We start from the raw sequence: 26,313 nt of genomic DNA, 5'->3' as shown, positions 1-26,313 counted from the left end.
CAAATCACAACAATTTTCATAATATATGCATATGAAACCGTGCCCCGGCATGCCGTGGTCCATTCTCTCGGATGCTACTGCGAAGTCAGACTCGACCACTGGCGGGGCCAGCTCAGTTACTATTCAGCCACTGGCGGGGCAGCTCAGTTACTATTCAGCCACTGGCGGGGCAGGCCCAATTCCAATTCAGCCACTGGCGGGGCAGGCTCAGTTACTATTCAGCCACTGGCGGGGCAGCTCAGTTACTATTCAGCCACTGGCGGCTCAGTCATTCTCAGTAGCATCTTTGAGCCCATTATAGTGCCTCTGGGGCTAGCTAAGACTTTATAAATTTACATGCATGATTAAAATATCAATATCATCAGGTTGCATACATAGCCATAGCTTCTGGGATCATGCAAGTTACTTATGCATTGTAACATATCATGCATGAAACATATGTACTTAAAATAAATGCTTAGGAAAACATTAATAACATAACATGATCTATAATAGGATTAGAACAGGTTACTTACCTCCATTCGCTTTCCAAATTGCTCAAGTCCAGGTGACTAATCCTCAATCACCTAAAACAACATCATAGGGATTACATTATTCCCCCTTCATTTATTATAAAATTTCTTAGTTCATCATACTATGAACTTACTTGCTTGGGTCCTATCCAAGGATTTAGCCCAAGTCCAATTTGAAGCCTTTGGGGTTCGATTTAAAACCAGATTGGGTCTGCTGGAACTAACTCAATTTAATTGGGTTCGGACCCAAATCAATTTGGGCTTAATTCGGTTCGGATTTGACCCAATTTGCAGTTTGGGCTCGTCCAGACTTAGCCCAAATTTAATTAGGCTCGGGTTCAGGTTCAATTGGCTAAATCAATTTCTTATTATTGGGCTTAACGGGTTTCGGACCCGAACCCGATTCCGGCCCGTTAACCCACTCTTTTCTTTTCTCTTCTCTTTTTCTTTCTTTTCTTTTCTTTTTCTTTTTCTTTTCTTTTCTCTTTTTTTTTTTTTTCCTTTTTCTTTTCTTCTCTTCTCTTCTCCTTTTTCTTTTCTTCTCCTTCCCGAAGCTTCCTCCCCTCCTCCTCTCTTTCCTTCCTTCTCTCCCGATCTCCCCCTTCCTCTCTTCTCCGACGATGGCAGGACGGCGAGCGGAGGGGAGGATGGCGAGCGGAGGGAGACGGCCCACGACCGGCGGCGTCCGCGGCCAAGCCCCGCGGCATCCCCGGCCGAGCCCGCGGCCGAGCTCTTGGCTTCCCCGGCCGAGCCCGCGGCCGAGCTCTCGGCTTCCCCGGCCGAGCCCGCACCGGCGACGCTCACGGCCGTACACGGCAAGTCCCCTCCTCCTCTCCTTTCTCTCTCTCTCCTTGGTTCCGATCGGAAGCCCTAGCCATTTCGGCCGGTCCTCCGGTCTTCTTCTTCTCCTCCGGCCGGATCTACGGCCTCTTCCTCCTCTCTCTTTCTTTCTTTCTTTCTTTTCTTTGGTCCTTCCCCTCCGGCACCACCCCATATTCTCTCTCTCTCTTACTCCCAAACCCTCTCTCTTCCTCTCTCCATTTTCCCCTGTGAAGGAAGAAGGGGGGTTTGGGAGGGCCGAGCCACAGTCGGCAGTGCCACCGCCGAGCTCGCGGCGTCCACAGCCGCGCCTGCGGCTGAGCCCACGGCCGCGCCTGCGGCCGATGCCCGCGGCCACACATGGGTGAGTCCCCTCTTCCCTCTCTCCTTTTTCTTCTTTCTTTCATTTTCTTTTCTTTCCTCCCTTCTTCTTCTTCACTGAGACCCCCTATCCCACTGAAGAAGAAGAAGGGGAATGGACTCCGGCCGACTGCAGCCCCCTACCGAGAGCCGGCAGTGACTGCAACTGAGGTCCATGGAGTCCCTCCTCTATTTTTATTTTGGTAACAGGAGCTTACCATTTCCGGGGATGACCTGCGGTGCCTCCTCTCCAACACCTCTGCCGACTTAGGGGTTCCTCCTTCCTCTTGGAGCTTCCGGGCTCTCTCTCTTTCTCTCGTTCGGTGTTTAGGGGGTCTGTCATTTTGGGGTTGCCGGCATAGGCTTAAAGGACTGTTTAAGGATGAGACCCCCTCTGAGAGGTCCCTTCCCTCTCCATTCCTCCATACCTCGGGACTGGCCGCCGCCCCCCTTGTCTCCGGCGCGCCGGCAGCGGCTGTCAGCAGGGGTGAGGGTCACCCCTCCCTGTCGGTCTTATCCCTTCGTTTTTATTATTTTTTATTTCAATCCTTATACAGCACTGCCCACAGTGGAATTTGGGCCCAACCCTTAACTGGGCCCATTTCTTATTGGGCCTAGTAGGTTCTGGGCCCGGACATTACATAACATATCTTACGTTAAGTCTACTTCTCTTCATCCTTTTCATCTTTTTCAGTTTCTTATCTTCGTCTTCGATATCGTTTAGATTGGAGGGATATCTATTTAAAATAACAACTAGATCCTTAATAGAAATACATATGAAAAATTTTAAATAAGAAGAGACTGGGAGAGATATGAGATTATAGATAACAAAGAGAAGGTGGGTACTTAATCTGGTAATCAAAGGATATTATGGTGTATAATCATGGAGAGACGACGCGGGAAAATGTTAACTAGGAAGGAGTTGATATGGGACTAGTAAAATTATTAGAGAAGAGATTCCCGAGGGATCATTTTTCTTTTAAGAAAGGATGGACTCAAGGAAATGTTTTGGCTAACTAATGTTAGTAAAAGATGACATGGCAACATGAAATTGCAATATAGTGCTCAGAAGTCAATTAGGAAGGAGACCAGTTTGGTTATGAGAGAAGAGGTTTCCAGGGATCAAAATTTTCTTAAAAAATGAAAAGTTAAACTCAACTAGACTTTTTGACTAACTAAATCCAGTAAAGAGATGAAACCGCAATTTGAAATCACAGCACAGAGACTAGATTTTTTTTAAGAAAAATTTTCTACTGCATTACTTTTTATTTTGTTGGATTGGTTGTCAAAGCTGGTTAGTTTCTAAAAGTATTTTGGATTTTGAAAATTTGATCTCGTGCAAAGGTGTGGATTAAAGAAGGAGGATTTGATGCCCATATTTGAACATGCATGATGAAAATACTAGTTAAGAGTGGTGTTAGAAATAAAAATTTCAAATTAGTTATTGATGCTGCACAGGCTATTCAATATTTGATCTTCCTCGATGATCAATTGATTTAGCCATTGATGACATTTTAATAGTGATATTTTAGCACGTGGAGAAGCTGGACTTTCTATAATAATCTGATATTTGTTCATGATCATTAAGGTGACTACAACACCCATAGTCACATCCTTCAAAATAAAACTTGTATCAATTTTTTTTTAAAAAAAAGCTTTGCATTTAACATGCTTAATTTTTTTTGATTATGAGATGAGTTGATATCCGTGAATGGGCCATGCATGAGCATAAAGTTATATAATCTCAACACCAAACAAATACCTCGACAAAAAATGAAGACTAAAAATAATAGTCATCAAACAACAACGTTGTAAACATACGAATCCTATCAAGATTTAAAATATTACAAGCCATGAATTACTAACATCACCTCAAAGAATTGAAATCTTGATATATAACGATAACGATGCACTCCTTAGATACATTAAAAGCACAATAAATATCTTTTCAGCAACATTCCAAAAGTAAGAAAATTGTACTAAATAAAGGTTTTGTGTATTACAATTATTTCGCTAAATTTAAAATGAAATATAATGACAAACTTCAACTTTCTATAAATCCATCATCAAAATAATAATCAACAATTGATGTTAATTGTCATACCTATGAAACTTTATTTCATCTTGTTGGAAGGTAATGAATATAATTTTCTAACCCAATTGCATTCTCTCGATAAAGTACTGATGCTAAATCTGCATTTCTACCTTACCCATGGTAATTAGTTCGTGGAGTCAAATTCGCAAAACTTTCTTGATATCATAATTACTGATGCCCATGATTAATTGATCATGCAAGCATTAGTTGATGACCATTAAAAAAAAAAAAAACTTCTGGCAATATTTCACAAATCATGAAAAAGCCATTACAATTTTTACATTTTAAAATAAAAAGACCATTATATATATTATCTCATAAAAGGCCATTACAATGCCTACATTTTATAATAAAGGCCATTCTATATATATAATCTCATAAAATTTAACTTAATAAAAACTTACCAACATTTATAAACTCCATATATACATGCCAAATTCTGTGCAACTCAGGGTCTACAATAGTTTTATTAGGAAAATTGAACCTCACACGGCCCATGTTAAAGGGGCTCAAGAGTCGGGTGGGATTAGCTCCAGCGGGTCCCAATAGAAAAAGGGTGGGTGGGGGCTGGGGTCCTTTACGTCTGGGTGCACTTAAGTTTCAACTCATTTCTGTCGCCTTCCTCTGTGACGTTTCGGCGACCACCCCGACGCAGAATTCCTGCTATTTTTCATACTCCACCGAACAGCAACCGCACCAATCGACAGCTGCCACGATTCCCAAGCAAAAAAACTCCCGTCCGACCGACCGCTCCACTCCCGTCGGCCGTCGCTCTTCGGCTTCCTTCATCTCTCCGTCTATCCACCTGTTCACTTAATGACGCCGTCGCACAATAAATCCTACATCCATTGCCGCAGCAAGCGCATCCCCACAAATCGGGTATCCACAATAAATAATTAATAACTCCTAGAGTCACGTCTAAAAATAATCTCCCTCCGAGGAACAGGATACGTTATACTTTACTAGCTACATGGCACTTCTTGATTGACAACATGTCCATCAATCCGCTAATTAACAGCCGCCACGAGCGCTATATGATATTAATTATTCCGAGCCGTCGAGCATCAAACCCTTCCACTCCCCATGGTGAAATGGTAAAGGGATCGCATGGGGCCATTCTTTCTTTTGTATTTTTATTACTATCTCTCTGCATTTCCTTTTGTTCTTCTCTTCTGCCTCTATTTTTCTCTTTCGCTCTTGCTCGCTCGAGAGCTTGGCGATGGCTTCGAAGGGAAAGGGGAAGCAGGTGGCCGGAAAAGCGCCGGATGCCGCCGCCTTATCCTCTTCCTCCGGGAAGAGGAAGAAGCCGGCCGCCGAGGCGGGGGCCTCCGGCGGCCGACGCAAGAAGCGCCCGGGAGTCCTCCAGTTCTTCGACGACGCCGCCGTCGACGCCGACTCTGACGATGAGGACAAGGATCTTGATCTGGAGGAGGAAGACGCACACTTGGGTATAATGCTGTACCGCTAAATCGTCGTCTCTTTTACTAGGGTTTCTTTGCTGTTTGTGTCGGATGGTGTTATTTTGATCTTCTTGAAGTGGTTGTCGTTTCTAGGTTTTGCTTGATTATGTTTCTGGTTCTCTTGTGTTCTGGCTCTAGATCGTTTGAGGGTTTCATCAGCTGGATCTGGTCTCCTAGCAGTTGATCTGTAGAGCTGTTCTAGTCTTGCATGCATGCGCGAAGATGATGGATTTCGAGTGCTAGATGTTGTTTTATTCCTTCTTTATGCGTTGATTCTTACGCCTGGTCAAGGAATTAAATTTGGTACAATGTTCCTTGCTTTATGCTATATTTTTTGAGGGTTGCTGGACCTTTTTTTCTGTTAAGCTGATCGAATGAGTTTTTACACTTGTTTTTGGTTAGTTTTTTAAGTGATCATGGGGCTTGATGACGTGTATGGTTTTTTATGCAACTGCCTGTTGCATGTTGGATCTTTGGATAGTGTCTTTTGTTTTTTTAACTTTTATGTGCTTATTTTGACTGTGTAGAAGGGCATCCTGAAAATGTATGAATTGGCATTTCTGTTTAACTTGTGGTGTAATTGCGTGCATAACCATTTTATGCATTTTGTGAATTCAACTGAGCGGCTTGAGCCACACTTGATATTTAGAATATATAGCTCTAAACTATTGCTTGTGTGTGGTGCTCTGTGTGGCTAGGAATTATTATCGAGGTTAACTAGAATTTTGGATATGTTAGAAAGTTTTCTGGTTATCATATTTTAGTAACGTGGGATACATAAATTGAAATAAATGACAATAGCTATGGTGCAACTTTGCTTGCATGAGCTACTTAAGGGTTTCAGCACTCAAGGAGAAGAGTCTGGTGCTGATGCAGGTAGGACTACAACATAGACACATGATGATATTTCAAGCTTTCTTTTTGCATCATCCTTTGTAGACAATTTTTGGGTACTGGTTTCTATCAGAATGTTTATGACTTCTATTCATTATGTTTACGACTTCACTTCCTGCTTCTAGGCATGTGCGTTGCATGTTCAACAGTTTATTTGATAGTGTCCCAAGTGGAAGGACCTTAATTAATTGATTGGATTAACGTTTAGGCTTAAAAATTAGGTTTATATGAATTCTTGCAAAAATCTTATTAGTAAAGGTGTTAGTAGTGATCTTAAAATCAAACTGTTGAGCATAGGCTGGTTATGAAGGTCAATAACTCAGCATATTATCTGAACCAAGGAATGTATTGAGGTAAGGACTTATACCAGATGATTTAGCTACAAGTGATATGATATGCCTCATGTTATGTGGTGCATGGTGGCATGCCTTGATATGATGCAGTTTGGGCAGTTCAAGACCGTTTTGGTAAAATCAGGGTGTGCTAGGGTTTGCTATGTTAGTCCATACTGGCTGCTATAGGGAATTTTTCAATCCTTGATTTCAACTGCCTGTATTTTTTGGATTTGCATCGATGAAATAAGTTCCGATACTCTATCAGGTCAAAATCAAATATTTTGAAGGTATTGGATTGTTATGCAGTGGAGTTTGTAATTTCAGTTTTCCCTTTAGTTTTATAAGATTTTTTAGCTAGGAAAACACCTCTAGTAATAGTAAAATGATCACTGTCAATGGAAATACCCAGAAAATTGTTTAACATATTCTATATATGGTATGTCATATGCATGTGTGCAGTTGGCATATATTCATATAGGTGTGTACTCGTATGCATATATGTAGGTATACTTTTGTCATATGTGGCTAGAGCATGTCAAATATGATAGGGTGCAAGATAATTATCCTAATCCTCCCAAGTTTGTATTGTTTAAGTCGCGGCCAGGCAATCATTTTAATTGGCGCAATGTTTTGAGCAAAAAGTGAAGTCATATAATTATCACAAAGAAAAAGTTTCTGAAGTTGCACCCGTCAAAAAGGATTTATATACAAAACACTTTCATGCCTATGTCTATCCGAATCATACGATGTCACTGCATGAAAGTACAAAATACTTACATGTCTATTGTACATAGGGTTCCTTTATTACATATATATGGAGTATGCACGAAAGCTTATGCGACTTCCACCTTTTTAGTGTCAGTTTTCTGTGTTCATATTTCATTTAGAACCTTGACAACATAGGGTGCAAAATGATGCTCGTAACTGGAGTTAATCAGATAAATTGCTTATTGCTTGTTAAATATACTATTATCCCTCAGGATGTTTAGGATGTACTGACCCCAAGATATAAGATTGAACATATGTTAGATGAATTTTTCTTCTTTTGTTCAACCGTGACACATGATACTGTATCTCTATCTTAATTTTGTGAAGTTGAATTCAGAAAATGCTCTCAGTATTGAGCATTTATGAAAAAGAATGGTCATATTTCAAAAAAGAGGATGATCTTGACAGAGAGTATTAGCTACTGCTAAGGGGTCATGGTGTGGTATGGAATGATTTCGACTTTGATGCTGTATTGCATCTGAGGGGGCAAAATAAGCTTGTCCATGTACGTTTAATGCAACCTGTTCTTATTAGTGTATGTTAAGGTCTATAAGCCAATCTTGGAAATGAGGCCTGCCAGATGAAATTACAAAGAACGATGTCATATAGAACTTCGAAAGATTGTAATGTTTGCAGGGGTAAGGATATTGTGGCTAGCTATGCATTATGGTGATCTTTAGCAATGTGTTAAACTGGGCTGAAATGTTGTATATAAATTAAGTGATGGAGACTAAAAGCAGACATATAGATTGGTTTTTTTACATTATGAGTAAACAATACAAGTGTTCTTGAAAATTGACAAGATTAATGGAAGGTATGAATGTTGTCTGTGAATACTGTTCATCATTATTCTGTTAACTAGTCTTGTGTTATCTTTTATCAGTGTCATTTTATTAGCAATTTTTTGAGCAGTACTGATGTTAAATTTCTTTTTCTTTTGGTCTTTTTGCGCAATTGTTTTTTTTACATACCTAGTTGGCTGATGTATGAGATAGCTCTTCAGGTTGTTCTTACATATAAATTTCAGTCAGTGAAACACAATATGGATGTTCTTTTCTGGTTGCAAGATCACATAAACTTTCTCTCTCTAGTCATCATATAAAACTTTGTTCTCAACTTGTAGCTGCTATTTTTTCCGCCCCGCCATTGTCCCGAGACTTTTGAAGTAAAATGAAGTGAAGCTGCATTGTTTGCGTGCATGTCTGGGACATGTTTGTGCCGATAGTATTTTCTAAATTTTTAATTGGGAACAGATTTCATGGATGCAAGCAAATCAGTGAATGATGTCAGGCCAGTTGGGAAGTCCCATCCCCTTCCATTTTTCTTGAAGGAGGAGGAGTTGAGTGGTGATGAACTAGAAGCACTAATTAAAGACCGGTATGGCCATGGTTCAGAGTTTGTGGTATATAATGAAGACTCTAAAGAACGTGATGACAGAGTATCAGAGGTGGATTCACTGAAGGATCCCTCAGTTTGGAGGGTCAAATGTATGGTATGCTATCGGCCATCTTCCCGCGAACCTAAATTGTTATGCAATGCTACTGCCATTTGAGTGTTGTGCTGAGTAACTATTGGTTGCAGGTTGGACGAGAGCGACAGATAGCCTTCTGCTTCATGCAGAAATACATTGATCTTAACAACTTTGGAAATAAAATTCAGATAATTTCTGCATTTGCACTTGATCATGTCAAAGGTTATGTTTTTATTGAAGCTGACAAAGAATATGACGTTACAGAGGTATTTCTAGGATTTTTCACTTAAAGCTGAGAGATTTGATAGTGTTTTCCCCCCAGCTATTCTTCTTGCCAGGGTTAACAATTTTTATTGCTTACGTTGCTTTCCAAACCTTCTAATTCTTTAACACTCTTTTAAATTTAATTTTATCTATGTTAGTGCAAGTTTAATTTCTTTGTTGTACTTGGACTATGGTCCTTGGGTCTGCTTACTCTGTTTGTTGCTGAGAAATTCTGTAATTAAAATTTCTGTAGTGAATGAGAAGTGGATACTGATAAACTACATCATTTGCAATTTCTATAGTAGTTGCTATTTTTTTATTTTATGAAGGTTAGTTATTGTTTTAATATTGAATAATGTTAGTTCATAATTGGGTTGAGTCTCCATGTATAGAAATTGAAATAATTGCAGTCTATGAGAACTAAGAAAGTACACCAATTAGTAGCTGTAAACATTGCCACTGGTGGACCCATTATGACTGTAAAATGTCTCTCTCTAGATGTACTTTAAAGGTCATATATTCATGTATGAGCAATTCTGGGGCCATCTTAATCTTTTGCTTGTCCTTTAGGTGAGATCATGGTGATTGGTATCCTTTGCATGAGATTGTCTGAACATTGATATGCATGTTCCTTAACCCTAGGAAACTATATGATTCTATATCTGCAATATTTTTGGTTGAGGTCTGCAAATTCAACTATTTGATTCTTAATTATTTCAGCAGCAGCAAATTTTGATGCTGCAGAATGCATCCTTTTTCATGATAGTTAAAATCTGAATAAAGGATACAACTAAAATAAAGAAACAGAGCAATATTGAGATAAACTTTGCTAGTCATGATGCCCAATTGATACATTGTTATAATGAATTACTCAGAGGTCAGAGGTTAAAACAAAGAAAAGAAATGCAGTGATGAACCATCAAACTTTACTGTTGTTGGTTTAGCATTGTTCACATATAGTTGAAGTCATCAGCTTCTCCTATCTCTCAGGGGTACCCTTTTTGCATGATTAATGCCTTTTCATATCTTTCACTTCCACAATTAAGTTTTCTCTGTTTTTGAAATTAGGGTGATTCAAGCTAAGGGTCTCTAACAATATTAAATTTTGTTACTCTTACTTTTATCCTAAAATAAGCAATGAAAGTTTGGGATTCAGGGCTTCCAACCTTGAAATTTGGGAGCTAAGAATTTTTCTGAACATCATGTAAGGACTCTTGCCATTTCTGTTGATTTCTTTAGCCTTTTTGTTCATCCATGCTGACTCCATATGTTGTCAAGACTGGATTCTATTTTCATAATTAAAGGAATCCCATAGTTCTGTAATCCTTTTTGTACCATGTTTACTAGCTCAGCTTTGTTGTAATTATAACAATTGGAGCTTCAGGTACTTTGTGATTCACTTCATGATGTTCAATCATAGATAATTAGAGCTTTATTTTGCTTTCTTACAAATAATGCATTATGTTGACCATCATAAGAACAAATATTTTTTTCTATGAACATTGGCTTTTCTCTATCAAATCTGTTATTTAAGTAAGTGATAGTAAACATTTTAGCTATAGTTGGCATCTATTTTTTTTTTTTTTTTGTACAAATTTAAAATTTTTCCCTTTATCTTGAATATCCATGTAATGGTAAACTTCCATCTGTTACTCTCTCAGTGTAAACCTTATAGTCCTTGTCACATGTATAGTCCTATTGGGTTTGAAAGGAAAAAGGATGTTGAAAATTATGTACCATTCTCTAAAACTTTTTGTCATCCAATTGGTTTGCATCAGACATATGAAGGTCTCCAATTAGTGAGCATTTTTCTTAATACCATATATGCATCATTTAGATATCATATTCTTTAATTGGTGCCTTTCCTGTTCCAGGCATGCAAGGGATTTTATAGTGTATATTCAAGTAAAATCAACCGTGTCCATGGAAGTGAAGTTCCTCAGTTGTTCTCTAGTCGTAGTAAATCATGTGAAGTATCTGAAGGTTCATGGGTACGCATGAAGAGTGGGAAATACAAAGGGGACCTGGCACAGGTATGTATATGTGTATTTACTTTTGATGGTTTCTTGTTACTTTTTTGCTTCTTCCTTGTGTTCTTTATGCTTGAATTTGTATTGTATGTTCTATAGGTTGTGGCTGTTGATGATGGACAGAAAAAGGTGATGGTCAAGTTGGTTCCTAGAGTTGACCTTCAAGCTATTTCTAAGAAATTTGTGAGTACAGTTCACTTTTGCCATACTTTACACCTTTGTAGTCAAAATTTTTGTTAAAGCGACATTACATGGCCATATTATCAATTTTCTCTGAGTTGTCTTGCCATATTTTTCACTTGTCTTTTAGCTTCCTCCTAAATTTGACATGGGTTGGCATGAAATGCATTTTTGGAATCTTAGAACTATCATATATTTGTGTGTGTGTGTGTATATATATATGTATATGGAGACTAAGTGCACACACATATATATGTTGATTATCCTGGTCATCCGTTTGTCTTTTCATGCATTCCAATAAGAAATTAGTTAAGGGTAAGTTGATGCTCGGGTTTTAAATAAACCCTCATATTTTAACAGCCTAAAATTTAGAAGGTCCTTAGAAAATAGATTCAGGTGCATTAGGCAAGTAAATGACTTCACAAAGTCCAGGTTGATTGAGAAAGATGGAGAATTCAGATTTTGCGTTGATTGGGTTTCTTAAAGTGAATTTGCAAGACTTGCTCAGATTTACAGGATTTTAATTCAGATTTCCTCAGCAGGGTGTCAAGTTTGAAATTGTAAGTCTCAGGCTTAATCCTTTTCTTAGATCCATTACTTCTATAAATATTGTAACGGAAAATGTTTGGTTTCTATAATAAATTCTATGTTTCTCTGATATTATGTAAACATGAATTGCAGTTTATCCATCATAGGCATCTGCTGTGCAAAAGAAGTTTAGATTCTCATACATTATATTGTCATTAAACAATGAAACGATATACTACACGCTAAAATGTTCTGGAACCTGTTTTAAGCATTCCAATGATTTTTTTAATTAAATAATCTTTTAGTTGTTTCAGCCTGAAACAATTGAAACTCTAAGCCCTCGGATTTGGAAAAATGTAATTTACTCTAATGCAAGGTCTAATATATTTTTAACGACTTGTTTACATTTTTTTAAATCTTTCTTCAAAACTATATGTATTTGAATCGTTTTTTGTTAGAAGCATCCAAAATTAAAGTTGAAACAGACCAAAAATGAGATTGAATTAGTTTAATTAAATTTTGAATGTGAAACACAAACTGAGTTTTGGAACATTGATTTAGACACTTTGACCTACCCTAGCCTAATGACATATTCTACTTGCTGTAAGATTGACTGAATTGTTGTGCAGTTCTACATATGTCAGTGCAATATGTTGTGCTGCCAAGTTCTCAACCTGGGCCAAGCGCTGGTACTAGTGTGGCACGGATCAGCACTGCCAGCACTTGACAGTTGAGGCATCGTGCTGTTTGTTTGAATGTTGTTAACAATATTAGGGGTAGGCTTTTGTTTGCATAAAGATAATATAAGTGGATTAGATTGGTAACTCCATATAATTATTGTTTTGAGTATTTGAAATACTTCTATGGAGAGGCAACAGATGAAGGCAGGCAACTCTGTGGGCTTTCTTGCTTTTATCATCATTCTGGAGGTAATTAAGAGCAGACATAATGCCAAACTAGTGGAACCTTGCTTTGCTTAGGAATATTGCCCTTTCCCTACATGATGTGCCACAGTGCAGACTTAAGGAAATTAGTCCGCTTGAGATTAATCCAAGAATCAGCTTCACTGAGAGCACCAGAGGGTAAATTTGGTGGATTGCATTTTGGGGAGAGTATGGTCTTGTGATGAGGAAACGTCAATTATGTATTCTGGAGTATGGTCTACCTTTTTGAATCACAGGATGAGCAAACATTCCTTTGGATTTGATAGGATCTTGGAATGCTAATTGGTAATTGAACTCAGACTTATTGGTGGGAAAACCATACATCAAGCCAAAGCCGTTCGATATACAGGTATACATCCGTTTTAACATTTTCTGTTTGGTGCCAGGCAACCTGAGCATTATGAAGGTTCTCAGGAAGGGCCTGTCAAGGAAGTAATTGAGGTCTCACTTGGCAAGAGTAAAGATTTATATTGATGTGGAAATGTTGTGCGTGTGAAACTTGAAGTTTGTATGCTGCTGGCGGCTTTATTTTAGGGCCAGGAGTTATGGGTATACTTTCTGTTGTTTAAGCATTTGTTTACTATTTTTTTTTTTGAGGATCCATAAAGCTGATTCTTAATACTTGGGAAAAGGCTAGATGGTTATGGTTATGGTTTAAGCATTTTAGTTTTTCTGCTATAACTTATGAACAAGTTTGAAAATGACAGACATGTTATTTAGAGTGTAATTCTCAAAACTATACATTCATTATTATGTTGAGGATGCCACAGACAATGAAACAATAAAGAGGAGCATGAATATGACATAAAGAAGCAATATATGAAAAATATGTCTGCCAATATGTTTCATGCTATTAATGTTAGTTATTATGACTAAGCTGAAAAAGACTTGCTGCAATTTTTTTTGACCATAAACATGAAATATCAGGTTCGTACTTGCCGGTTACTGCTCCAGTTCCTTCATTTAATAGATGTGTTCTTTTGCCTTTTTCCTAGGCTAGTTTTATCTAAGTTACTTATATGCTAATATACATTATGCGATTGAAAAAATTGCACATACCCTTGCAGGGTGGTGGGGTATCTTTGAAGCAGGCTGCAGTACCAGCCCCACGCTTGATTAGCTCTCATGAACTAGAGTAATTTTTTCTTTATTTATTTTTTATTCAAATGGCATTTCATAATGCACTATCTATCTTGCTTTGATTGCGGAAGTTTGAGATTGCACTCTATTTGTTAGAATGTTTAGGCCCCATATTGAAGTCAGGCGTGATCGTCAGACTGGAGAGATTTTTGAGATACTGGATGGTTTGATGCTGAAGGATGGTTTTTTGTACAAAAGGGTGTCCATTGGATCAGTAATTTGCTGGGGAGTACAACCATCAGATATGGAACTTCTGAAGTTCTCCAGTGTCGGTAAGGATGGGGATGAGCACTTAAATTGGGTCTCAAGTGTTTATCATGGGCGTAACAAAATGCGGCCTACTGAAGCAGCAGATCAGCAAGTATTAGCTAAGAAAGGAAATGGTTTCAATCTCCATGATTTTGTGTTGTTTGGGTTGGTATTTCTTCTCCAACTAGTTTACCCTGTAGCTTCATCTAATATACTACCAAAGGTTTTATATTTTCTGTTTTTCTAATATACTATTAAAGATATTTATCCCTTTTGTTTTTTTTTTTTTTTGCAGACATAAGGCTTTTGGTGTTATCATTGCTGTGGAGAAAGATGGCTTCCGGGTAGTCACATTGACTGAAATTAACCACCTCCCCTCCTGGTCTTGGTTAATGTATTATTGTTGTGATTGTTGTTTCAGATATTGAAAGGAGGCGTGGAAGGACCAGAAGTAGTGACAGTTAAGATTCAGGACATAAAGAGTGCTTGTGTTGATAAGATGTTTACAGCTTCTGATCGGTATATGAAAACCATATCCATTAACGACACTGTCAAGGTTTTGGAAGGGCCATTACAGGTAATATAATCAATATGTTAATCAATTTTGCAGAGCTTCACTTTTAAAAGCTTTGATGTGGTTGTAGAGGCTGATTCTGTGAAATAGTGTGATCAAGTGCTAATTACCCACTTCTTTTTTTTTCTATCCTCATTTTTTTTTTTGCTACATCTCATTGTCTACTAAACATATATAGCTGTACTGGCATGTAAAAGTGTAAAAGAAACAAGAGAGTTCCTTGGAGAAATATCACACACTGAGATAACTCTATGAAGAGAGAGAATAAAGCAGGCTAATATCACCATGATCCTTCAGCTTTTTGGATATAACCTGGAGAAATAGAGTTACTTGATTGTCTGCTTTATTCTCCAAAAAAGATTGGGTTGGTTAGTACTTGGTCATATTGTATACTAGATAATGATTCTTTGTAAGTTTATATTTGTATACTATAGATACTTGTAGAATTGCTATAGTAGCTAACCAAGTTCGGTCCCTGTGTCCAGTTTCTTTTGACCATTGCAGGAGTGTGTTTTTCTTTGTTATCCATTGAAGAAGTGATTGCTTGCACTGCAACGCCCCATGTTTTGACAATTATGTTCGTTTTGCTTGTTTTGCTTTTTGGCAGGATAAACAAGGAATTGTGAAACATATGTACAAAGGCACACTCTTCATTTATGATGAAAATGAAACAGAGAATAGTGGGTTCTTTTGTGCCAAGTCTGCGTCATGTGAGAACATGAAGGAATCAAAGGTCATTGTCAGTGAGAAAGTTCTTTTAGTTTTGTTCTCTGCTGATGACTTTCTCATTCTCATGTATTTACTCTGTTGCAGGGCGAGAAATCAAGTCATTCATTCTCCCAAGCACCTATGGGATCTTATGAGGAGCAGGATAGAAGTCATGGTTGTATGTATTGGAATCTTTAGTAACTGTGTGTAGATAATATAAGTGATTGCTGTATGATGATTTCCTTGTTTTCATTTGCAGTTAACTGGCGCCGCCAAACTGAAAGAGATCAAGTCTTCTCTATTGGCCAGACTTTGAGAATTCGAAAAGGTCCTTTGAAGGGGTATCTTTGCCGTGTTGTGGGTGTATACCGCTCGGATGTCACTGTTAAGGTGGATTCTCTGGTCAAGATCATCACAGGTTTGTTGATTGTACTACTTCTGCTCAGATGTTTTCATATTTAATTCATTGTAACATGTTCCTCCATGATGTTTATGTAGTTGAGGCTGAGTATCTCTCTGTTCCAAATGTGAAGAGGTATTAAGTTTCTTAGAGTGCGCCTTTCTATATATGCACTTGTCAACTTGTGACCAACCTCTGATGTCTCTTTTTATTTGTTATTGTTTGTTTCGGAAAGGGATGACTCAGCTGCTACAACATCCAATCCTTTTGGAACCCAGGAAAGGTTGTCTATAGGTAATTCTGTCTATAGCCTCTTTCTTCAACTGTTCAAATCGATTATCTGTCTGTCTGTTAAACAGACTCGAAACAGGTTCCTGGTTTTCCTGTTTTCAATTAGATCAGGGTAATATTCCTTATGGTGGGAAAGTTTCAAAGGCTGTAATAGGATAATAGATTGCATTTATTTCATTTATTGATGTGTGTTCTAATATTTGAAAGTAGTAATTCTACCAGAATTCTTCCTGTCTGATGTCAAACCTTACTTGCCATATTGTGGGTATATAATACTTGAGCTTATTTATTTTTCTATCTGGGCGGTCTACTGGGAGAGCAGGACAACATGCAGAGAATGGTCAATGGGATGTTGGCGTACCATCATTTGGCAGGTTAGTTGATGTCAATATTGAAATATATATACTTTCATTTTCATATTGTTTTCTTTTCTTTTGATAGTTCAAATTTTGTTTGATAATTACTGATGGGTTATTGAGTAAGCTGCAAGATAATTGCAGTTGATATGCTGAAACATTCAAACTGGTTAATATTAATGTTGGTTTTATGTCTATCTAATTACTGCTACATGGTTGAAATTGCAAACAATGAACTTCAATTTTTCCCCAAAATTTATTTAATTGACCTATAAAAATAGATTATGAACATAAGTGCATGAAAGGGATGGTAATATGGTACAGTCACAGAAAACACAAAGCTCCAGTAATATTGGATTATCCAGAAAAGAAAACGTCCTTTTGCAGAAATCATATTGTCAGCTGCATGTGGTAAACTATCTGGACATCCACGAGGGACTGTTTATAAAATTTGTACTGTTGAATGTGACCTGTTTAAAACTTTTTAGTGTTAGTTCAAAAGTTTGTTCGCTTGTTTTCATATGCTATGATGATGAATGCTGATTTATATATTTTAATGAGAAGCTCTCTTGCAATGCGTCAGAAAATATATGCTCACTTATTGCATATATCATGATGCTGTGTCAAACCTTTTGTGAGTCTTGCTGGGAAAATTGTGGAGCGATATAGCATTTAGAGCATGCACATCAGTTTATGCAAATTAAATTATTCCTCGTGAAATGATTTTTTTAACTAGCAATAGAAACTTTAGGGGATAAAGCATGCTTTAGTTCATTTGCCTAAAGTTATCTGTCTGACATTGACTTGTAAGCTACGTCCATCGCAGGGATTCTTGGCAAGCATTTCCTGCCAGCAATTTTTCAGATGTAGACAATAATGGCCATAAAGCAGGTAAGATGTTCGAAAAGTTGCATGTATTTAATTTTTAAAATATGTTGATTTTCAATTCTATAATATTTTGGTGGCTGCAATTTGCTTCCATATCTGGGTCAAGTAAAATAATTGTTTCCTTTTGCAACCTTGTTACATAGTGATGGGAGATGAACATGGTTCTTGGATTGTGAATTTTGATGTATGCTGGCTGTGATTTTCATGATTGCATAAGCTAATCAATTTCCTAAGGATTAGGTTACCAAATATCTCATCAAACTTTTGTATAACAAAGTAACTAATTGATATGGTATCTAGTCTTACATTTATGTATGGTATGATATTTAAAAAAAGGGCACCCTAATCACAAGACTCCTGCCATTGTGAGGTCTGGGTCGGGGTGCAATTAAACTGAGCCAAGCCAAGTAGCTAGAGGCTTGAGCTCGATCTGATTCCGGCTCGAAACTAGAATCGAGATCAATTGAACCTTAATATCCAAGCTCGAACTCGATTTGATAAAAAAAGCAATACTCGAGCTCGACTCGAATATCAACCAAGCCGTACTCGAGCTCGAGATCGAGCTTGAATTCGAGCCTTGGTTACATGTTAAAAAAGTATGGTTAAAAGTTAGAAGTTAGGTCAGATAAAAAATATAAATATTATATTTTAAAATATTAAATGAATAATATATATTATAAATAAAATAAAATATTATTAAAAGTATATACATTTGACTAGGGTTGTGAGCTTTCAAGCCGAGTATTTTGCTACTCGAGCTCGACTTGAAAAACTATTCTAGCTACTTGAGCTCTCAGCTCTCAACTCGTGCTCTATAATAAATGAGTCGAGTTTGAACTCTAGTCTAGCTTGAGCAGCTTGCAAGCTGCTTGGCGCATCTGCACCCTTAGTTTGGGGAGGGTTAGATCCAACGTCGGTGGAACCGTTCCAAACCACCTGGTTCAGGGCATATCGAACGATACCGGCAGACTGGAATAGTTCTGGCCTACAAAATGAGAAAATAGCGGAGGAGGCGGAGAGGGAGAAGAGAGGAAAAGAGAGGGGGGGAGGGAGAGGGAGGGTGCCCGCCGGCTGGAGGGCGAGTAGCATTAGGAAAGAGAGGTAGGGTGGCCGAACGGCCAGAGGGGTAATGTTACTAGGAAAGTAAAATTTTTCAAGTAACATTAGGTTGAGTGGTGCAGATTTACCTAGCATGGAAATGTAAATGATCAGTTGTTATTACTTTGAGGAAGTTATAGAAGATTCTTATAGAGATCGTTGCAGATAAACCAAGCAATTTTGAACATTTTTATAAAATTCTCATTCCAATGAATAGTCTTGAATTTTCACTCAAGATTTAATGCTAGAATTTTCAAAACCCAAAAGTAGCTATCTGGTATTTTCCTTGCCTTTAGAAACTGATTTTTTTTCTTAAATATGCTATCGGAATTTGAACTTTAATAATGCATTTTTTTTCCTAAGGCAGCAGAAAAATCGTAAGTATGGGTAAGGTATTGTCGTTTACAATTCTTGTGATCTCTTTTTTCAACGAGCAGAACAATCATAATTGTGGGCAAGAAATTGTTGTTTACTACTTTCACTTGCTTGCTAAGTTTCCTTTTGTACTTTGGTGGCGGTGTACTACGTGTGTGTTGGATGGGGTAGGGGGTGCCCTTCTTCGTGGTTTGTGATAACAACTACTAACATTTAAGTCAAGAACCTTCTTTATGAAGAATATTGAACTTTAAGACTGCTTAGGATAAGTAATTGGAAATTTGGAACATTTTGGTCAATCTTTAAGATTGTGTTTTCCCTATGGTCCGCCGAACCGGTACCGGTAGCCTACCGGACCGGTGCCGAATCGGTCTGCATAGCTAGCGCACGCCCATGCGGTTCCCAGCGCACCAGTACGCTTCTATACCGTAGGGGGTGCCCTTCTTCGTGGTTTGTGATAACAACTACTAACATTTAAGTCAAGAACCTTCTTTATGAAGAATATTGAACTTTAAGACTGCTTAGGATAAGTAATTGGAAATTTGGAACATTTTGGTCAATCTTTAAGATTGTGTTTTCCCTATGGTCCGCCGAACCGGTACCGGTAGCCTACCGGACCGGTGCTGAATTGGTCTGCATAGCTAGCGCACGCCCATGCGGTTCCCAGCGCACCATTACGCTTCTATACCGCTCGATTCCGGCCCCCTTTGGGGTCGGAACTGTTTTCCACCGCTGTACCGAACCGGCCGATACGGGCTGAATTGGCCGGTACAGGATGAATCGGCTGTTACGGGCTGGTTCAGCATACCATGGTTTTTCCCCTGATTTTTTCTTTGTTTATGTAAATTTATGCGAATCATGGCTATCCATTTATATGCCGGTGTCATGGTTATCCATATTTGCTGTAGTTACCCAACTATTTGAGATTGAGGTGACCCTTATTATGCTTTTTTCGACCTGATTAGCAATAATCATTGAATGTTGGGTTGCTTATCCTGAAATGATTTTTGTTATTACCTTTTGAAGTTTCTTATTGCTCTTGTCACTCATGTTGTATGCATGTGGACTAGCTTAATGATTATTACTTAATCTTTTGTTATTATACAGATGAAGGACATGATGCTGATCCTTGGGGTAGCAAGGTTATATCTGGGGCTAGAGCTGATGCATGGCATTCTAGTAAAGCAATGGACGGCTGGGGCAAAGCAGCTAGTTCTAGTGGAGAGCAGGATTCGCAATGGAATATGACTGCAGCTGGTGAGAAAGTTACTGATCAAGCTAGAAATTGTATAGAAGATGCTGATGGTTGGAATGGCAAGGCTTTGGCTAAAACCAGTACTGAAATTGATGGATCGAAGAAATCAAAACCTCAAAGCGGTGGTGATGGTGGCTGGGGGAGAGGCAACTTTGGAAGTGGGAATAATCTGGATCCCTCTGAGAATGTTACGGGGAACTGGGATAAGCAAAGAGCTGATAATCTAGGTGATTCTCTGAAAAATTCTGATGGTGTCAGTGGCTGGGACAGAGCAGCAACCAGCAAGGACAAGGGAAAAGACCTTAGTTGGGATCGGTCAAATAACTGGACTCGCCCTGAAGTTGTTAGCAATGACAAAGTAAGTTCTTGGGATGTTAAAGGCAAAGGAATAATTAGTAATGAGGATGATTCTTGGGGCAAAGCAGCAAGCACTCAAGAGAAAAATACCAATGAAAATTGGGGTAAATTTTCTGTTGGTTCAGGGCAAATTAAAGAAAAAGATGCTACTAGATCTGATGGGGGAGAACAAGCTGATCGTTGGGATGCTGCTGCTTCAAATTGGACCCAGTCAGCTGTGCAACATGGAGGTCAAAGTAGCAGCTGGGATAAAGCAAGAAATCTTCATGCTGGTCGACTGGATAATTGGGGCAAGTCAAATGATAAAAGTGAAGCTGAAACTAGAGATTGGAACAAATCTGGATTCTCTAGCCAAAGTCAAAATGCCAGAAGGGAAGAACCAAAATCTTTTGGTGGAGATAAACCTGGAGGTCTAAGTAGCAGTTGGGACAAAGCAAAAGATCCGCATGGTGGTCAATCTGATAACTGGGGAGAGGTGAACGAGACAAGTGAAGCTGAAACTGGAGGTTGGAGCAAAGCTGGATTCTCTAACCAGAGCGAGAATGTCAGATGGGATGAACCTCAGAATGCCCGATGGGATGGATCAACATCTTTTGGTGGAGATAATGCCTTCAACTGGAGGAAAGCGGTAGATGGAGGTGATCGGATGGACAACTGGAAGAAACCAAGAAATTTTGAAGGGGGGCATGGATTTGGTCAGGGAAGAGGCAGGGGTTGGAATGCAGGCGAAAGTGGAAACAAAGATCGCGATGGCAGCTGGAACACTACAGTGAGCTCTGATGGTAGTCAGAAATCAAGTTGGGGAAAAGGATGGGATAGAAATATCGAAGCTGGTGGAGATGGAGGTCAAGAGAACAACTGGAACCAGCAAAGAGGCTCTGATGGTGGCAGGGGATCCGGATGGGGAGGTGGAAGAGGTCGTTATGGATCAAGAGGAGGTAGAGGTCAAGATGATAATTGGAATGGGCCTGGACCCCGGGGGGGATGGGGATCTGCAAGGGGAGGTGGTAGGGGTCGAAATGGAGGAGGTGACAATGCAAGTAGTTTCGATGGGACACGATCATTTGATCGTGGTCGAGGTCGAGGTCGTGGTCATGGTTGGGTTCAGTCTTCCAACCTCAAGGATGACCAGGGATATTGTTGGGATGGAGCCTTCCAAAAAAATCCATCATCTGGCTGGGCTGGCAATAAAACTCCTGGGTCGGGCAAGTCGGAAGGCTTTAGTGAAATTGAAGAATCAACAGAAAATGTTGATCATCAAGGTGGCTTGAACGGAAGAAAATCTTTTGACACAGGCTGCTCATCTGGCTGGGGTGGACAGTTGTCTGACTGGAAGAAGGATGAAGCAGGCAACAATTCAAGGAGCAGTCCCAACTCGAATTGGAAGAAGGAAGCATCTGTGAAAGATGCCGCTGGAGGTGGAGATGACTGGAATATGTCCAATCGTTCTGGTCGAAATCAGTCTGGTTGGGATAAGTGGTCATCTGGCAATGAACAAGTTGGTAAAGCTGGAGCAGGTTCGATGGAGGGTTGGAACAGTTCAAGACCTTCTGATAAGAAACAATATTGTGTGGGGGCTGACAAGACATTAGCTGGAAATGAAGAAGCATGTCGAAAGACAGTTGGAGGTAAGTGGAATAGTTAAACACCTTTATCATTTTCAATTTTAGTCAACATTTGCTTTGAAAATTGAATGTTATTTATTTTTTTTCTTGCAATAGAACGTCCAGATGACCTAGACCTTTTGCACACTCCTGGCATGATTATGATCGCCGTTCTTTTTTTTGTCCTAGCCATTCTTCAATATTTTCACTTCTTACAGAACAAAGCAGTGAAATTGAGGAGAAAATCATTATTTTCTAAAATAATCTAGTTTTGAAATTGCCGAACTGTTAATCATTCTTTGCCTGTTCTGACTGTGAGCATGCTTTGCATCTAACTGTTCAATTTTATCACTTTAAACAGGTCAAGAACATGAAGCTGATCCTTGGGGTAGCAAGGTGGCATATGGGGCCAGAGGTGATGCATGGAATTCTAGAAAAGCTGCAGACAACTGGGGTAAAGCAACTGGTTTATGCATAGAAGAGATTTCACCATTGAGCAAAGCAACAGTAGGTGAGAGGGCTATTGATGTAGGTCAAGATGGTGATTGTCCAAAAGATGCAGATGGTTGGAACAGAACTTTCAAAAGCGGTCCTGGAATTGATGGATGTGAGAAAGCAGAAGTACTTCCAAGCATGGATGCTGGTCAGAGCTGGGACAAAGCAGAGATCAGCAAGGATAAAGGAAAAGGTGTCAGTTGGGATAAGCCAAGTAGTTGGGCATGTCCTGAAGTTAGCAATGATAAAGCAGATGTGTGGGACATCAAAGACAAAGGATTAGTTAGAAATGAAGTGGATGTTTGGGGCAAGTCTTCCAAATGTCAGGAGAACAACAATGAAACTAAAGATTGGGGAAGCAATTCAAGCCAAAATAGAGAAGATAACAAGTTCATCGGTGGAAACAAAGCTAACAATTTGGATGCTGCCGCTTCTCATGGGACCCAATCAGCAGCACGTGGAGGCCAGAGTAGCAGTTGGGATCATTGTGGTCAAACTGATAACTGGGGAAAGGCAAGAGAGAAAAATGAAGCTGAAGCTGGTGGTTGGAGTAAAACTGGATTCTCTAGCCAAATTCAAAATGCTAGATGGGATGAAACAAAATCTTTTGGTGGAGATAATGCATCCAACTGGAGCAAAGGAATAGACAATGAAGATGCTTTCAGAAATGGTAGGCCGGACAACTGGAATAAACCAAGAAATTTTGAAGGGGGTTGTGGATTTGGTCGGGGAAGAGGAAGGGGTCGAAATGCAGGTGCAAGTGGAAATAAAGATCTAGATGGCAACTGGAACAAACCATTGGATCGTGAGGGGGGTCAAAGATCCAGTTGGGGTAGAGGAAGGGATGGAAATAATGAAGCTGGTGGAGGTAGAGGTCAAGAGAGCAACTGGAACCGGCAAAGAGACTTTGGTGGTGGTGGTGGTGGTAGGGGATCAAGCTGGGGAAGAGGAAGTGGTCGTACTGGAGCAAGAGGAGGTAGAGGTCAAGGTGATAAGTGGAATGAGCCAGAAGACAAGGAATGGGGATTAGGATCTTCTAGGGGAGGAGGTTGGGGTCGAAATGGAGCTGGGGATGAAAGGAATGACTCTGATGGTAGACAATCTTATGGACGTGGGCGCGGTGGGCGCGATTATATTTGCTTTTCTAATCGGAATGAAGAGCAAGAAAACTTTGGGGATGGAACCTTTCCGAAAGCTTCGACATCTAATTGGGCCAATGATCAAAGTCCTGGGTGGGGTAAATTGGATAAAGGTAAATCTTTTGATGCAGGCGGCTCATCTGGCTGGAGCAAACAATCCTCTGACGGGAACAAGGATGGAGCAAGCAACAATTGGAACAGTCCCGACTCCAGTTGGAATCATGGAGCATCTGTCAAAAAGCCAGCTGGAGGTGGAGATAACTGGAATGTGTCCGATCCTGGTGGAAGTCATTCCTCTGATAGGGATAAGTGGTCTTCTGGTAATGAGCAAGCTGGTAGAGCTGGAGTAGCTGCGGAAGGGGGATGGAACGGTTCGAAACCTTCTGGTAAGGAGCATTCTTTTGGGCGGGGTGACAAGACTTTAGCTGGAGATGAAGAAGCTGGTAAAAAGACAGTTGGAAGTAACAATGGAGGAAACAATTGGAACACCACCAAAGCAGCTGGTGGTAGTCGGTCCTCTGCTTGGGATAAATCGTCAGCTGGAAATGAGGAAGCTGTAGCTGCTGAGATTTCAAGCAAAGCCAAAGAAGATGAAGGTAGTGGACGTCGGGGGAGCGGCTGGGAGAAGGCTCCAGCAGCATGGGCCGAAGCTAAAGATGGAAGTGCAGGTAACGGGGGGTGGTAGTCTGGCATGTCAGATGTAGATAGACGTGGTTTATCCTGGCTGTGCCTGTAAATATTGGGTCTGTTCGTTTTGTTAGACCCATTTTGTTCTATGTTTTGTATCTTGTAGATGGTTAAGACTAAAAATGTTTCCCCTCATTTGCTTGCTCTCTTCAACTGTTAGCAGGAACCTGTCTTGCATCCTTTTGATAATTTTTGGGGATCAACCAAATGGACTTCTTTAGTGCCAGTTGGATTGCGTCATATCATCGTATCATCAAATGTGGTTACCTCATGGGGTATGAAGCTTTCTCTGGGATGCCAAAATGCAATGCGAACAGATTACAACGTCAAATGTAGATGTGGCTGGATTCTATAGTAGAAATTCAAAGTAGGTGCAGATGGAATCTATTACTTTGTCTGCAATCTAGGATTTCTTGTGTAGCGTCAAATCTCTGCCCCCACCGGTCTATCATCATGCTTGAAGTTGCAGAAAATAGGTGCGGCTTAGGATATTAGCGAAGTGCAGGTGGCATGTTCACTGTGCTCTGGGATTACCAGGAGATAAGGTAGTTACCTTGAAACAGCAACTGTATTTAATTTTAGAAAATTTATGATTACTGGAAATTATGTGAGATTAAGTCCTGGGAGAAGCGACTCAATTGTTTTCCCTAGAGAATTCAATGATACTATGACCTATCGTGAGAACATTGATGGCGCCGGCCCTTTATGATATTCTGCTCTTATTCTGTAGCTTAATTTGAAAGTATATTTTTCAGGTCGATGGATTTTTCTTGTGTTTCTGCCGTCTGAAATGACTACCTCCTTGACTGCAACATAGCTTTCTGCTTTTCTCGTGTCACCTCTACCATCAGATTGTCTATAATTTGGAGTTCTAATCAAAGACAACAGGTGCCAATGTTACACGTCCTTGAGTTTATGGATAAGCCACAAAAGCTTGCAGCGTCGATACCGTGAAGTATTTTCAACGCCTGTAGCAAGCTTTTCGGATTGTCCAACGTGAATGTTATCATCTTTGTAATCTGTCGATAAATCTTTTACACCTGTTTATAAGTTTATAACGAATGGTAGATTGCAGATCCTTCTCGTTTGGAACCATGATCCTAGTTTTTGGCGCAAAAATTAAAACTATGTCCATTAGGCATGGAATGGAATCTCGTTCTGCGCAGCATCCATGCACTCCATAGAGCTTGAGTGTAAACATACCCCCTCCTCGTCCTATAATTCCTATAGGGATTAAGCCCGTTAAAATTGTCAAGGCTTCGGTGGCAACCACTTCTATCTTGTTTCTATAACAGGAACTAAATATAACTTATAAGCTAGTTTGTTTCTGTGCATTGTATTATGATAGAGTTGTGGTCTATGATCAAACAATTATTTGAATTGATGCTCGTGTTATGGGAGCAGACAAGCGGGAGTACAAACATCCAAGATTCAACTCAGGTTCTATCAAAACCGACCAACCAGCCAAAACCAATGCCCACCAATGCACTTTCTAGCAACCTCAGGCACCAGCACATTGAATCGTCTGGCAGAGGTTTAAGCAAGAAAACGAGTGTAATTTTTGAGCAATCCATAACCTCGAATAAAGCAGATGCCCGCCAGCAGCACCTGATAATCCAATCTCAGATGCTTGAAGCCAAAATATATCGAGTCATACTCCAATGTCCTGAACATCGATTGTTCTCAATTGGACCAGAACCCCCTAACTCAGACCATGAAATTCTAGAAAGATTGTTAGAACTTTGAACTGAGAATTACAGAGCATCGCTGATTAACTGCGACAAGCAACTTATTATTGATACGTGTTATGTATACAGAGAGCCGGATAACTCACAAAAGCATTCACCACTTGACATATTGGCAGAAGAATTATATTGTCCAATACTGGATTCGGACTAGGAAAGAAATAAATACCAGAAGAAAAGCTTTTACACCAAGCAGTCCAGAATGCCATGTCTGATGATCTTGGGACATTAGTCTGAACTCTTTTTTTTTGTGTGAGAAGATAATTGATGCTATGATATTTCCTACAGAGCA

The 26,313-nt window shown here is 39.5% G+C and overlaps 1 protein-coding gene across 2 annotated transcripts; it reads left to right on the top strand.

Annotated features, from left to right (window-relative positions):
- Positions 1–4,911: 4,911 nt before the first annotated feature.
- KTF1 (kow domain-containing transcription factor 1) lies at positions 4,912–24,429 on the top strand. Of its 2 annotated transcripts, none has more exons than XM_008795780.5 (18): positions 4,912–5,234; positions 8,497–8,735; positions 8,825–8,980; positions 10,853–11,011; positions 11,108–11,191; positions 13,728–13,795; positions 13,897–14,214; positions 14,345–14,393; positions 14,471–14,626; positions 15,231–15,356; positions 15,437–15,509; positions 15,591–15,749; positions 15,830–15,866; positions 15,967–16,025; positions 16,345–16,396; positions 17,205–17,269; positions 19,847–21,979; positions 22,317–24,429. In XM_008795780.5, exons 1-18 carry the CDS (start codon positions 5,006–5,008, stop codon positions 24,272–24,274), a joined length of 6,120 nt encoding a protein of 2,039 aa, XP_008794002.2. In that variant the 5' UTR covers positions 4,912–5,005; the 3' UTR covers positions 24,275–24,429. The 2 variants fall into 2 exon arrangements, with proteins under 2 accessions (XP_008794002.2, XP_088577023.1); XM_088720897.2 differs by lacking the exon at positions 4,912–5,234 and adding an exon at positions 5,320–5,549.
- Positions 24,430–26,313: the final 1,884 nt, after the last annotated feature.

This window comes from Phoenix dactylifera, chromosome 1 (assembly GCF_051530095.1).
Source record: "Phoenix dactylifera cultivar Ajwa chromosome 1, Ajwa_hap1_PhDact_Kaust_v1.1, whole genome shotgun sequence".
NCBI classification, from domain to species: Eukaryota; Viridiplantae; Streptophyta; class Magnoliopsida; order Arecales; family Arecaceae; genus Phoenix; species Phoenix dactylifera.
The sequence above is the reverse complement of the archived record's forward strand: the minus strand, read 5'-3'. Positions and strand labels throughout refer to the sequence as shown.

Coding starts and splice junctions, on each gene's coding strand:
- KTF1 (XM_008795780.5), top strand. CDS start 5,006: ATGGCTTCGAAGGGAAAGGGGAAGCAGGTGGCCGGAAAAGCGCCGGAT. Junction 8,736..8,824: donor TTTGGAGGGTCAAATGTATG/GTATGCTATCGG, acceptor TATTGGTTGCAG/GTTGGACGAGAGCGACAGAT. Junction 8,981..10,852: donor AAGAATATGACGTTACAGAG/GTATTTCTAGGA, acceptor TTCCTGTTCCAG/GCATGCAAGGGATTTTATAG.